The 12,767-nt window shown below is 39.5% G+C and overlaps 1 protein-coding gene and 1 pseudogene across 1 annotated transcript in view; both read right to left on the reverse strand.

Moving 5' to 3' along the window:
• Window positions 1–2,796: 2,796 nt before the first annotated feature.
• LOC102490018 (zinc finger protein OZF) overlaps window positions 2,797–12,767 on the reverse strand; it is a 24,438-nt gene continuing 14,467 nt past the window's right edge. Inside the window, exons 3-4 of the mRNA XM_006164501.3 lie at window positions 6,303–6,429; window positions 2,797–4,603 (exon numbers count right to left, since the gene is read on the reverse strand). Of these exons, the coding sequence (XP_006164563.1) occupies window positions 3,231–4,603; window positions 6,303–6,429 (1,500 nt within the window). The 3' untranslated portion in view covers window positions 2,797–3,230. The remainder of the gene's footprint in view (window positions 4,604–6,302; window positions 6,430–12,767) is intronic.
• Window positions 7,721–12,767, reverse strand: part of LOC102490736 (sepiapterin reductase pseudogene) — an 11,084-nt pseudogene continuing 6,037 nt past the window's right edge.

Here is a 12,767-nt window from a genome sequence, read left to right on the forward strand (position 1 = left end):
CTGGGTAGCATTTCTGTCAGCTGCTTTGTCTCAGCATGGCCTGTAATGGTGAAAGTATTCGCTGCCAGAGATGCCTGAACTTTAGGGTTGTTAAAGTGGATCACTGTTCCCTGGTTTGTAAACATATTCACCTCTTCAATACCAGAGATATTGTTTTTTGGTTTTTTTTTTTTGAGAGGTTTTTTTGCTATAGGGCGCATGCACTCACCAGACAGACAGAGAGAGACAGAGAGACAGAAAGTGAGAAATCACCCCCCAGGGGGGATGGTCACGCTGCAATCACTTCTCCTCCATTCTTCTCTGGGGATCTTGGGCACGCATGCACACGCGCCTGGCGTGAGTTTTAAGCCACTGGGTCCGGGACGTGAACCACGGTCAACTACGTGGGAGTCCAGTGACATAGCCATTATGCTAACTGCTGGTTCCCCCTCCCCCCTTTTTTTTGGAGAACCAGAGATATTGTTTATCCCTAACTTCTTTAAGGAGAACTGAAGTTTCTTATCATCTGCTGTAGCTGTTCTATGAACCACCTTCTTTCTGTGAGCAGTTCCTTTCCCACCAATGCACACTTGTGCCTGCAGCTGGGCGAGCTTTTCCTGGTTCATGATAGTTTCTTTCATCTTGTCGGAGCAGAAAAGGGGCCATGTGGGGGACTAGGGTTGGTGCTCAGGAGGTCTCAGGCAGACCAGCTGAGATTAGGCACACACACGTGGGGACACAAGATCTCTAATCAACTTTTAATACTTTCAAGAGAGTTTTAGATTTCCTCTATTCCAGACTTCATCTCTAATAGTTCAATCTGATTGTTTCTTAGAATGTTCATTTCTTATTTCATATCGTGGAAGGACTTCACAATCTCCTGTAGTTCATTGTCTCTGTTCTGTTCCAACTTTTAGAATTTGGTCACCATGAATGTTCTAAATTATTTCTCTAATATTTGGTAACTTCCTCTTTTCTTTTTTTCTCTTTTTTTAATGGTGGGCTCTGTTCTTTTGATAGAGACGTATTTCCTGTTTTATTCAGACCTGAGGCTCTTCCACTTCTAGCTATGGGAAAATGAGTCAGTTTTGAATACCTCTTAGGAGAACGTTTCTTTGACTTGGAGCAAGTGTGTTTCTCTTTTGCTGTAACTGATGTGTGCTGAAGTCTCTTTTCTGTTGTTTTTAGCAATGTGGTCTGAATAAGAGGACTCTATTCAGGTGTCTGAAGAGCAGTATTTCTTTTTTCACAGGTGGCTCAGTACAAGGGAGGATCCCAGGAAACCTTACAATACTAGGGAATTTCAGAACTGTGATTCTTGACTTGTGTAGTCCTGGCTGGGTGGAGAATGAAGAGTATAGGATAATATAGGAGGGAAGAAGAGTACAGAGGAGAATAAAGAAAAAGTTGTCAGGGCCCTGGAGATGGATCCAGAGCTCTGCTGCAGAGCAAATGCCAGTCTGTGGGGCAAGGAAGAGTAGGGAATTAACAAAAGAAAAGACGAGCAAAGAAGAAAAAAGCCCTGCCTACCTTTTTATGGGGGGGAGGGTCCTGGGCTTGAGAGCGTTGGAAGTGGGGTTGGGGGGCAGTGGTGCCCTTGCTTTAATGTCCCTTGTCAACTGGAAGCTTGGAGATGGAACTGAAGCTGTGCTGCAAAGCAAAGTCCAGTGTTTCTCGTGTGTGTGTGTGTGTGTGTGTCCTGGGCTTGGGAGGGCTGGAAGTAGGGTGGAGGGCAGTGGCTCCCCTGTCTCAACATCCCTTGATGTGAGCATGAAATTTCTTCTGGTACTTGAGGCTACACCTCATAATTCACATTTGGAAGAAGATCCAGGGGCGTGACCACAGTTAGTAGGGCTGCCCAAAGTGAGTAGCTGTGAAGGTAAAAGGGATGATTTGCAGGCCTGTGGCCAAGATGAGAGTTGAGACAAGAGTAGCTGCAGTCCCACTGTTGTACCTGTAGTCTTGTTTCATTGGTACAGCTCATATCAACTGGGTGAAGTATTATATACCAAGTGGGCACCAGGCTGAGACCTAAGCTGGGTGCAAATTCAATTGGAATTTAGGAAAGATGTGCATGTGGAAAGGAAGTTTACACTGATTTTAAACAAAACTAAAACATGAATATAATAAAAATGATTTACTCTGCAATACATTAAAACTACCATTTTAGACATTATTACATTTAAGCACAAACATATATACAAGTTGTCCAATGCAATTAAAAAGGTAAGATCATGTAAATTCAGTCAAATTAGAACTAAGTTACAAATAGAAGCAATTCATAACATAGTGAAAACTAAACAAAGGAAAATACAGTGATCTCATACCATCACCACTCCCTAAATGAAAGGATAGGCATGCAGCATTATGGCTGCCACATGAAGCCCCTTTGATAATGTGGGGAAAGAATGTTGAGGAAGCAAAAATTTCAGCCATTTCAAATAATGTAGCACATGATGATGGTGTTTTAAAAGTTTGCTACATTAATGATGTAGACTAATTTCAGCATTGAGATATTGCTGCCTGATGAAGTGGTCCCCAAAATTGTTGCCTTTTTGTTTCTATGATTTCTCAATAAATTGGCTTGAAAATAAAAGCCTCCTATGTAAATTTTCTGAACAAAAAGGACCAAAAATGTTAAAACTAGTTATTTTGGGCTGTTTGTACTTTAATGCAAACAGATCATATAGAGGAGGAGGGATATGGAGGCAGAGCATTGACGGGATGGGGAGGTGTGGTGTTATCAGTTGAAGATATTTCGATCAACTGGACTGGGGAGAAATGTTCACATATTGAAATGTTCACTTTGTAAGCTAAATAATGTGATTGAATGTATATAAAAAATTTAAAAAGAAAAAAAGAAAATGGCTCAAAAGAGTAGTTATTTACTTTTCACTCTTGTAAAATCACAAGAAAAAAATTTTAGAGTAAAGGTAGAACAATCTCTGCTTTCTCCAATCAATTTCTTCTAAGTCATGGTGACTTCCCACTTACAGCTCCCAAGGCCTCTATAGGGTAAAAAGATCACCTGCATTTCAATCCCAGAGGGAATGAGAAATAAGAAAGTACTCCATAGACATTTTTGGTTGCCAGGCCTGGAATTAGTTAGCCCTTGTATCCAGTTTGCTCCAGAAAAGGTTCAGTTACATGGTCTCTCCCACAATAAAAGGAGACTAAGAAATTCAGGCGCACATGCCTCAGAATATGTAATAGAATGGTTTTGGAAAATAAAACATTTTTGTCATACACGATTATTTCCCTGTATGAATTCTGTAATGTTTGTTAAGATTTGACTTATGACAATAGGTTTTACTACATTCATTGCACTTATATGGTTTCTCTCCTGTGTGAGTTCTGTGATGCTCAGTGAGGTATGACTTTTGGCTAAAAGATTTTCCACATTCTTTACATTCATATGGTTTCTCTCCCGTGTGAGTTCTCTGATGTACAGTAAGGTGTGACTTCCGGTAGTAAGATTTCCTACATTCTTTACATTCATAGGGTTTTTCTCCTGTGTGAGTTCTTTGATGTTCAATGAGGTGTGGCTTCTCATAGAAAGATTTTGTACATTCCTTACATTCATATGGCTTCTCACCTGTGTGAGTTCTTTGATGTACAGTGAGATTTGACTTTCGGTAGAAAGATTTCTTACATTCTTTACATTCATAGGGTTTTTCCCCTGTGTGAGTTTTCTGATGATCAGTGAGGTGTGACCTCCGGTGAAAAAATTTCCCACATTCTTTACACTGATAGGGCTTCTCACCTGTGTGAGTCTTCTCATGTACAGTTAGATTTGACTTTTGGTGAAAAGATTTTCCACATTCCTTGCATACATAAGGCTTCTCTCCTGTGTGAGTTCTCTGGTGCACGGTGAGTTTTGATTTCTGGGAAAAGGCTTTACCACATTCAGTACATTGATAGAATTTTTCTCTTATGTAGGTTCTCTGATGACTCAATAGGTTTGACTTCTGAGGAAATAATTTTTCACATTTATTACCTGCAGGGGGCTTTTCACCTGTGTATGTTCTCTGAGCAACTGTAAAAATCGATTTTTGAAAGAATTCCTCACATTTGCTACATTTATGGTGTTTCTCTTCTGTGTTTATTTTCTGATGTTTGGTTGAGTTAGAAGTTTCACAAAAAGATTCTGTCCCTATCTGAGTTGTGTCTTGAGCAATGAGGGGTGACTTAATGTGGGCTTTACCATATACATTATTATTAGAAGTGGTCTCTGTCATATGAATCCTCTTAGGTGTCCATAATACTGATTCCATAATGAAGGCATTCTCTTGTCCGCTATATTCAAAATGCTGCTTCCTAGTCTGAGTCATGTGATGCAAATTATGACCATGATTTCTGAGGCATTTTCCAGTTATTGAAGAGGCATCAGGTTTTTCACCAGCATACATCTCATCAGAATCACTACAGAGAAGAGTTTTTTCACATATATTAAACTCTTCAGGAATAATTAGTTTTGAAATATGGTCAGATTTCAAATTAACTGTATTTCTTAATTCAGTTGTCTTGTTTGTTGACATGTTAATGTTGGTGATTACAACTTGATGCAAACATCTGCCTTGATTTTGTTGGCTTCTTTCAATCTGTTCATCTACTTTCTGGACATCTAAAATGAGATGAAATGAAAAATAGACAACTATATCTATGAGTGACATCTAAACATTTCTTAAAGAAAGCTAATGTAAAGGGAAAAAAATTATCCTGGTGGCTATAGGTTTTTAAAATATCAATTAGCATTGATTTACAATACATTTTTCCCTTAATAAATGATCATAGCAAGTTACATTAATAGATTTTCTCATATTAAATATTTTCTATTTGGGACCAGCAGATGGCATAATGGTTAAGTCACTGGACACCCAGATTGTCAACATGGAGGAGAAGAAATTGCATTACCTGGGGGTGGGTGATTTCTCACTTTCTGTCTGTCTCTCTGGTGAGCACATGTGCCCTATAGCAAAATCTTCTCTAAAAATAAGTAAATAAATAAATACTTTAAAAATATTCACTAGAGGGTACATGAACTAGACAGAGAGAGGGAGAAAGCATTCCTCAATGGGGGCACAGTCACACTTCAATCCATTCCTCATCCTATCAGGTTTTGTGCACACCTGTACATGTGTCCAATATGTTATTCAAGCCACTATAGCCAGGGTTTGAATCATGGTCAACTATGTGGAATCCAGTTCCCTGAACCACTAGGCTATAGGTTCACACTTAAATGTTTTACTTTGCCTAAGTTTATTCTTTATACTACTTAAGGAAATATTTAAATCAAAATATTCATCTACTATGTTGCCATAGCCTTAAGCTGTTTTTCACCTGCCATTTTTTCCTGTCCTATTTCTTTGTTATAATAACTTTGAGTATGTTGTGCTACTTTTTTGCTGATTCTTTGCCTTTGATGATGATAAGATTTTCTAGGATTAATCCACTTCAAGGATGTATAATAGGCTCTGTCATGTAAGGAGAAACATTGCTCAAAAAGTATTTGTATCTATGGTAAATAATAATCTAAAACTACCTTCCCCCTTTCCTGTTAGAATCCTCCTAAAATAATGCACCCATTTTTTCAAACTTATCCAAGAAAAATGTGATTTGTGTTTCTTATCTCACAACTACATATGTTTATTTTTCTTTCTCAGTAAGTTAATTTCTTTAAAACAAGGTACCTGACAAGGATGCACTGACTAACCTGGGAGACTGGGTTGGAAGTTCTTTACAATCCATGACTCTGCTCCTTGATCCAATATATAAAGATTACCTCAGGTTTGGCATGCATCATTTAATGTAGGCATGTTTGTGCATATGTATATAAGTCAGAGGGTGAGTGTGAGAAACACTGAGAGAGGGAACAGACTCTCCCTCACCCTTAATGTAGCCTGGCCATATTGAAATACTTTCTCCTCCAATTCTCTATCCCATTAGGACCCAGGACATATGTGTGCATGCTCCTGGCATGTTTTTCAAGTCAATGGACTCAGAATTTGAACCCTTGTCAGTCATAGGGAATCTGGTTGCTGCTGTTCTATGGCAGCAATGCCTTTTAATGGGAAATGATTTAGAATTTTGTCAAAATGCTTATTCAAGTCTTTTGAAGAATGACAATAGTCTGCATCATCAGCTGTGCAATGAAGGGGCCAATTTGAACCTTTTTTTAGAGGACATATTCTTCACTGAATGGAATCTTCCATCTAAATAGCATTATCCTACATCTAACTAGCATTAAACATTATAAAACTGTTGTATATAACTAACAAAGAGTAACAATTAATTCCTGGTATTTATTGAACAGTTTTACTCACACAAGGACACCAGGATGCTGTAGGTTTCCAGCATCACATCCCTGTATAGGGTCTTTTGAGCGTCATTCAGGTCTTGCCACTCTTCCCAGGTGAAGACCACTGCCACATCCTCAAATGACACCAATCCCTGTAACAATACATTTCTCTTCAAGTTATCAGCCCTGGCAATAACAGAAATCTGGAAGTTTACTCTCCTGTGTATCTGTGTCTATTCTCTTTCAGTTTTGCCTAAGATGCAGCTTGTTTTGTACTCTGTATAAGGGATTACACAAAAATCACAGTAGAAACATCCTACCCTGTATTTATTAATTACTAAAAATACTATCATAGGTCTTCCCTTCAGAACTGAAAATGTCCTGGCTATTAAGGATGCAGGCATACTTTAAATTTTGCTCCTCCAAGTCACTTTTGATCTGATATAAAAATCTAAGTATAGGAACCAGCAGTTGGCACAATGGCAATGTCGCTGGACTTCCATGTAGCTGACCGCAGTTTGAGTCCCAGACTCAGTGGCTTAAACTCACGTTGGGCGTGTATGTGTGCATGCCTAAGATCCTGAGAGGAGAATGGAGGAGAAGGGATTGTGGCATGGCCATCCCCCCCTGGGGGGTGATTTCTCACGTTCTGCCTCTCTCTGTCTTTCAGGTGAGTGCACGTGCCCTATAGCAAAAATAAATAAAAAAATAAATAAAACCTCTTAAAAAATAAGTATAAATATATACTTAGAATAATGTGTTAAATGAAGTAACTTAGATATAAATTGTGGTAGGTCCACACTTTATGGCAGAAATGGAAAGACTGGAAGACATAAAAGCATGGAGAACAACTGTGTATACTAGAGACAGTATCCACACTAGGAGGGTGGGAAATGGGAGAGGGTGAGAGAAAGGGAATCAAGGGAAAAAGCAAAACATTTAAGGGACAAAGAAGTGGAAATTTATCTGTTGATTATAATGGCTATGATAATACCTTTAACTGGACAAATACACAGCATATTCATTAGGAAAATTCATTTTACAAATTGTAATGATATAAAGTGACTGAATGTGTAATAAATAAATAAATAACAAAAAATTGTGGTAGACAGGGATAATAGAAAAGTAAAAAGAAAGTGTTTCTGTTTTTTGCATTATATGGTTATACTTCACTGAAAAACCAAAGACATTTAGATAGTCTACATGAACGTGTTATAATAAAAATAAAGCAACAGAAGTCATCATAGAACACACACAGCATTAATAGAAATAAAACCACATCAAGGCGAGTGTTCCAGGGCTGTGATGAGATAAAGGCAATAAAGGAGTTCAAGTAATGGATTATCAAAATAATTCTGCTTTTATGCACTAGATCCAATTTCAAGTAAAAATTTCAAACGTGTTAACTTTTAAATAAATTATGTATAAAGCATGTTGACAGTATCCTTATGTTTCTCTCATATGTAAAAGGAATTGATGTGTACATCAAAGTGAACATCACCCAATTCCTAAAACACAGGGAATAAATAAGGGGCCAAGAAAAGTGGAAGCTATTTCAGAGTCACATTTTAACAGTCATTTCCTTAATGGAGAATAAGGAAAGGTTTAAGGCAGAGTCTGAGGGGAAAAACCAGGTTGAGACATGACCATTTATTTCAAGACATAGTCCAATAAAAATACAGAACATGAAATTCAATCTAAGTAGAAAATAAACAAAAATGACAACAAAAGAAACAGACTTTGAAAAAAAATTTCATGTGGAAAATTAAACAAGAGTGGACAGTATGTGGTAGGTTGTATTTTTTTTTTCATCCAAACCCAGTGTCAGTCATCCCTCTGTTGGTCATCTTGACCTGTGTTATAAAAAATACCAAATACCAAGTGACTTAAACAACAAACTCTGATTTTCACAGCTTTGGAGCCTGGAAAAGCCAATTGGTGCCAGGCAATTTAGTTCCTTGGGAGGTCTCTCTTCCTGGTTTACAGAGGACATCCTTCTTTATGTATCCCATGCACAATGGAAGAGAAGGAAGGAAAACAAAGAGAGAGAGAGAAAAATATATATCTTTTAAAGGACAACCCCCATTTATTTCTATCTGCTTTTGCCATGTACATGGACTCTCAGGTGCCCTTCCCCAGCCTGGGGGAGGGGTGGTAGGTTCTGGAGGAAAGAGACATCAGAATGAAGACATGATCTTTAATGGGAGGATCTGCTACCCTAGGGGGGGCATTCATGTGGGCGACAATTCATGCTGACCCCCTCCCCTCCAGGCCATCTGTGAATCCATAGGGGGTCCTTTTCTTTAACACCAGATCGCTCCTTCCTCGCCATGGACTAGCCATGAGCAGGAGACCAATCTCCTCTCTTCATTGTCTCAGTGTTTTCCCTCCTCTACCCATCCCTAAAATTCCCTTCTTGGGGTTAGAAAACACTAACACTCATAACCTCTCTCCTGAGGTTCCTGCAAAAGCCTCCTTCTAACTCAGATTCCTTACCACTGGTAATGCCAGTACCCTGAGGCCCTGGCTGCTGGCTGCATCTGAGGGCAGGACAGGAGGCGTGAGTGCTCATCTGTGAGGCATGGTGGTGGTGCCACTGTGGAAGATTGTGGGGAGCACAGGGCTGCTGGAGTATGCCTGAAAGTGGGGGCAGGAAGACCTAGGAAGCCAAGGACATGGGTTTATTTTTCGTAGAAATCCATGTGGGTCCCCGACTTGAACATGTCCTTCTGTAGTAAGCTCAGCAGTTTCTGGGCTGATAAACTGCAATCCACCAGCTCCCCCTTTGTCTTCAGCTCCTGTAGCCTTTTTTTCATGTTGGGGTCCACAGAGGTCTCCTGGGCCAACTGCTGCATGTCTGTGTCCAGGGGACGTGGTGTATAGCTGAGTACCCTCATGCTGGGCTCCTTTGTAGCCAGGACCTGGAACATCATGTCACGAGCAGCCTTACCCCCACAGTAGAGTCCAGCCTTTGAAGGGCTGCTGGGCACAGAGGGATGAGATGTTAACCACGGTCCTGCTGAGGACAGTCAGGGAAGGCCTTCAGGAGGCTGGAGGTCAGGCACTGCATGGAAATCAAGTTCAGAGCCCAGTGGTTGTTCACTTCTGCTGCATCAGGCAGGTCCATGAAGTCTTTGGACGCATCCTCAAGAGTGGCCACATTCTTGATGAGCAGCAGTCTCTGCAGCCCCTTGGGCCTGGGGAGCTCACGTAGGGTGCTGAACAGCTTCTGCAAGCCGGTCTGAGAGCCCAGGTCGGCGGGCACTCACACCATGCGCAGTGCACGCCAACCAGCACCGGGCTCAGACTCCAGCTGCTGCAGTGCCTCGTTGCTGCAGGCGGTTAGCACCAGCATGGAGCTGGGGGACAACAGTGGGGCCAGGAGCTGGGCCAGCACCTGGCCGAAGCCGCGGGCAGCCCGGGTCAGCACCCACAGGGCACGGTCCAGGCTGCCCTGCTGGCCGCTGCTTCACTCCATGCCACCCTGAAAAAAAATATTTTTTCCTCTTCTAAGGCCAGCAATTCTATTAAAAACAGACTTTGGTACTAGTTTCTTTTGCAATGGGTAAAAAGTGAAGATTAATTCCTGTCTATACATACGGCAAGGTAGATACTGGTACTATAAGTAAACTGAAACTGGAAAAAAGGACAAAAAACATAATAAGCCTAAGTGTAAGCAATCTTGGATATAGCATATTTGAAGGTTCTGAAATGAAATATTTAAGAAACAGAATTTCAGTAGAGCCGAAGCCATCATAATGAGTGAAATGTCTCACAAAGGATCTAACATATTGAAAGAAAAAACAGAACAAGTATGGAATCTGAGAAAACACTAATATTTATTCTTGAATAAAGATAAACTGACCATGATAAATGAGAATTAATTTTTAAAGATTCTAGGAACAATAAAAACCACATTATGAGATCTATTAATATATTTCATCATATTCATCACACTATGAAAAAAATCCTGTAATCATTTACATGGACATTCCAAAGATGTATTTTAAAATAGCCAATTTAAAATAAAGACCCTCCCCCCTAAAGAGGATCCAGGACATTGTTCCCTAACATGATAAAATGTATGTATTTTGGTCTAAAAAGTCGAAGCACAGTTAATAGAAAAACATCAGAGGATAAGGATTCTCCATCAGTACAATTACTTAGTACTTTATGAGGTACAGATTAAAAGAAGAAAAAAAATGATAAAGATCATTGGGCTAGCCTTATGATGCAATTGTTAAGTCCTGTGAATAAAGAGGTGACCAACTAGTTTGAATCTAGCACTAACGATTGAAAACCACTCTGGGCGTGTGTGTGTGTGTGTGTGTGTGTGTGTGTGTGTGTGTGTGTGTGTGTGTGTGTGTGTGTGTGTGTGTGTGTGTGTGTGTGTGTGTGTGTGTGTACCTAAACTGCTGATGGGATGCAGAAACAGGAAAAAAATTATTGTGGTGTGATCATCACCCCAAAAGCCTTCCCAGAACAGGGTCAAGACTAAGATTATTTCTTTTTGTAGCACTGTTGGACTTCATAGCAGAGAGAGGACATAATGGCCTATGTGTGATTCCTATAGCTTCTGCTTAGAAATGGCACATGTTGTTACCATTCCTATGTCATTAGTCAAAGAACAATGAATGGAAGATTGTTAATCTGCTGTGTGAGTTCCACTAAAAGGGAATATTCAGTCATGTTTACAAGTTAGGCACCATGTATGAATTGACTAATCTTATGTCTGAATTATGTCCCTCTAGAATTTGTGTGTTGAAGTCAAAACCTAGACCTAATCCCAAATATCAATGGACTGGGAGATAAGACTTCTAGAGGTAACTGCGGTTGAATGATGTCACAAGAGTAGGTTGCTAATCATATAGAATTGATGGCCTTAGAAGAGAAAAATCTCTCTCTCTCTCTGGTAATGCATGTACCTTTGGAAACTAAAAAGAAAAAAAAAAAGAAAAAGATCATGATTATAATATAACCCATACCTAAGAAACTCTAAGAGAATATCCTGAAAACTACTTCAAGTAGGAAGATTTAATAAGTTAATAGCTACTAAAGAAATACACATGTCCTCACATATATAAGAACATTCACATAATAACAAAACATGAAAAAATGTCCAGCAATACAATACAGAAAAAAGTATGAAGGGCAAGACAGAGGCATGGTGGTTAAGGCAGCTGGATCCCACAAAGCTGATTGCATGATTGAGTCCCAGGTCCTGTGGCCTGAAGAAACAAACATGCCAGGCATGTGCGTATATATATGCCCAAAAATCCCAAGAGGAAAAGGGATTACAGTTGGTAATTCCCCCCAGGGATACATTTTTCTCACTTTCTTTTTCTCTTCCTCCAGCAAATGCACACACCCAACAACTTTTTAAAAAGTATACAACTATCTGATGAAATAGTGAGGAATACAAAAGAAAACAATAAAAAGAAATACAAGGTTTGTGAACAGAAAGATATATGTTATAAAGACATCAATTCTCCCCAACTCAGTAATCAAAAATCATCCTAGTGGAAACAACACTCTTAGATATATACAAGCTGATTAAAAGTTCATGTGAAATAAAAAGCTCATGTGAAGGGGTCAGCAGGTGGTGTGATGGCTAAGGCATGGGATCACACTTGGCTGACTCCATGGTTCAAGTCCTACACCAAATAGCTTGAAAAACACACCAGGTGCATGTATGTGCATATCCAAAATTCCAAGAGGAGAATGAAGAAGAGATTTCAGCCACCCCCCAGGGGGGTGGTTTCTTACTTTTCCTCTCTGTCTCTCTCTGGTGAGCACAACAAAACAACAAAGAGATTCCAGATCACCTCTTTCTGCTTGCTCCTGAACATTCATATTGGACTTCAAGAATTAGAAAGAAACACACCATCCATCAGATGATAAGAAATCATTGCAGGGCCACAAGAAATATGAGAAAGCAAGATAATACCTCTCCTCCAAGGGAAAAGAATAACTCCTCTTCATTCACAAGCAGTTCAATGAAAATAATGGAAATGTCTGATAACGAATTTAGAGCATTCATAATGGCAAAGCTAACAGATATGGAAGAGAAGAGAGACAATGAACTGCAGAAGAGAAAGGAGAAAGAAGTTGATGAATTCCAGGAGGTGAGGAAATTCTTGCAAGATCTAAAGGAAGAATTACACACTTTACAAAAGAATAAAATGGAACTGTTAGAAATGAAGTCTATAATACTGGAAGTCAAAATCTCCCTTGGAAATATTAAAAGCAGACTAGATCATACAGAAAATAGAATCTCAGACATAGAAGAGAAAATTGCTGACCTGGAAAAATCCACCACATAGACTGAGAAAATGGCACAAAAATTTGAGACTAATATACGAGAAGTACTAGATACCATCAAACGTCCAAACATCTGGATAATTGGCATTCCAGAAGGTGAAGAGACCCATAAGGGCATTGATAATCTATTCCATGAAATCCTGCAAGAAAACTTTCCAAACCTAGAGAG

This window comes from Tupaia chinensis, unplaced genomic scaffold (assembly GCF_000334495.1).
Source record: "Tupaia chinensis unplaced genomic scaffold, TupChi_1.0 Scaffold143634_1, whole genome shotgun sequence".
Lineage (NCBI taxonomy): Eukaryota > Metazoa > Chordata > Mammalia > Scandentia > Tupaiidae > Tupaia > Tupaia belangeri.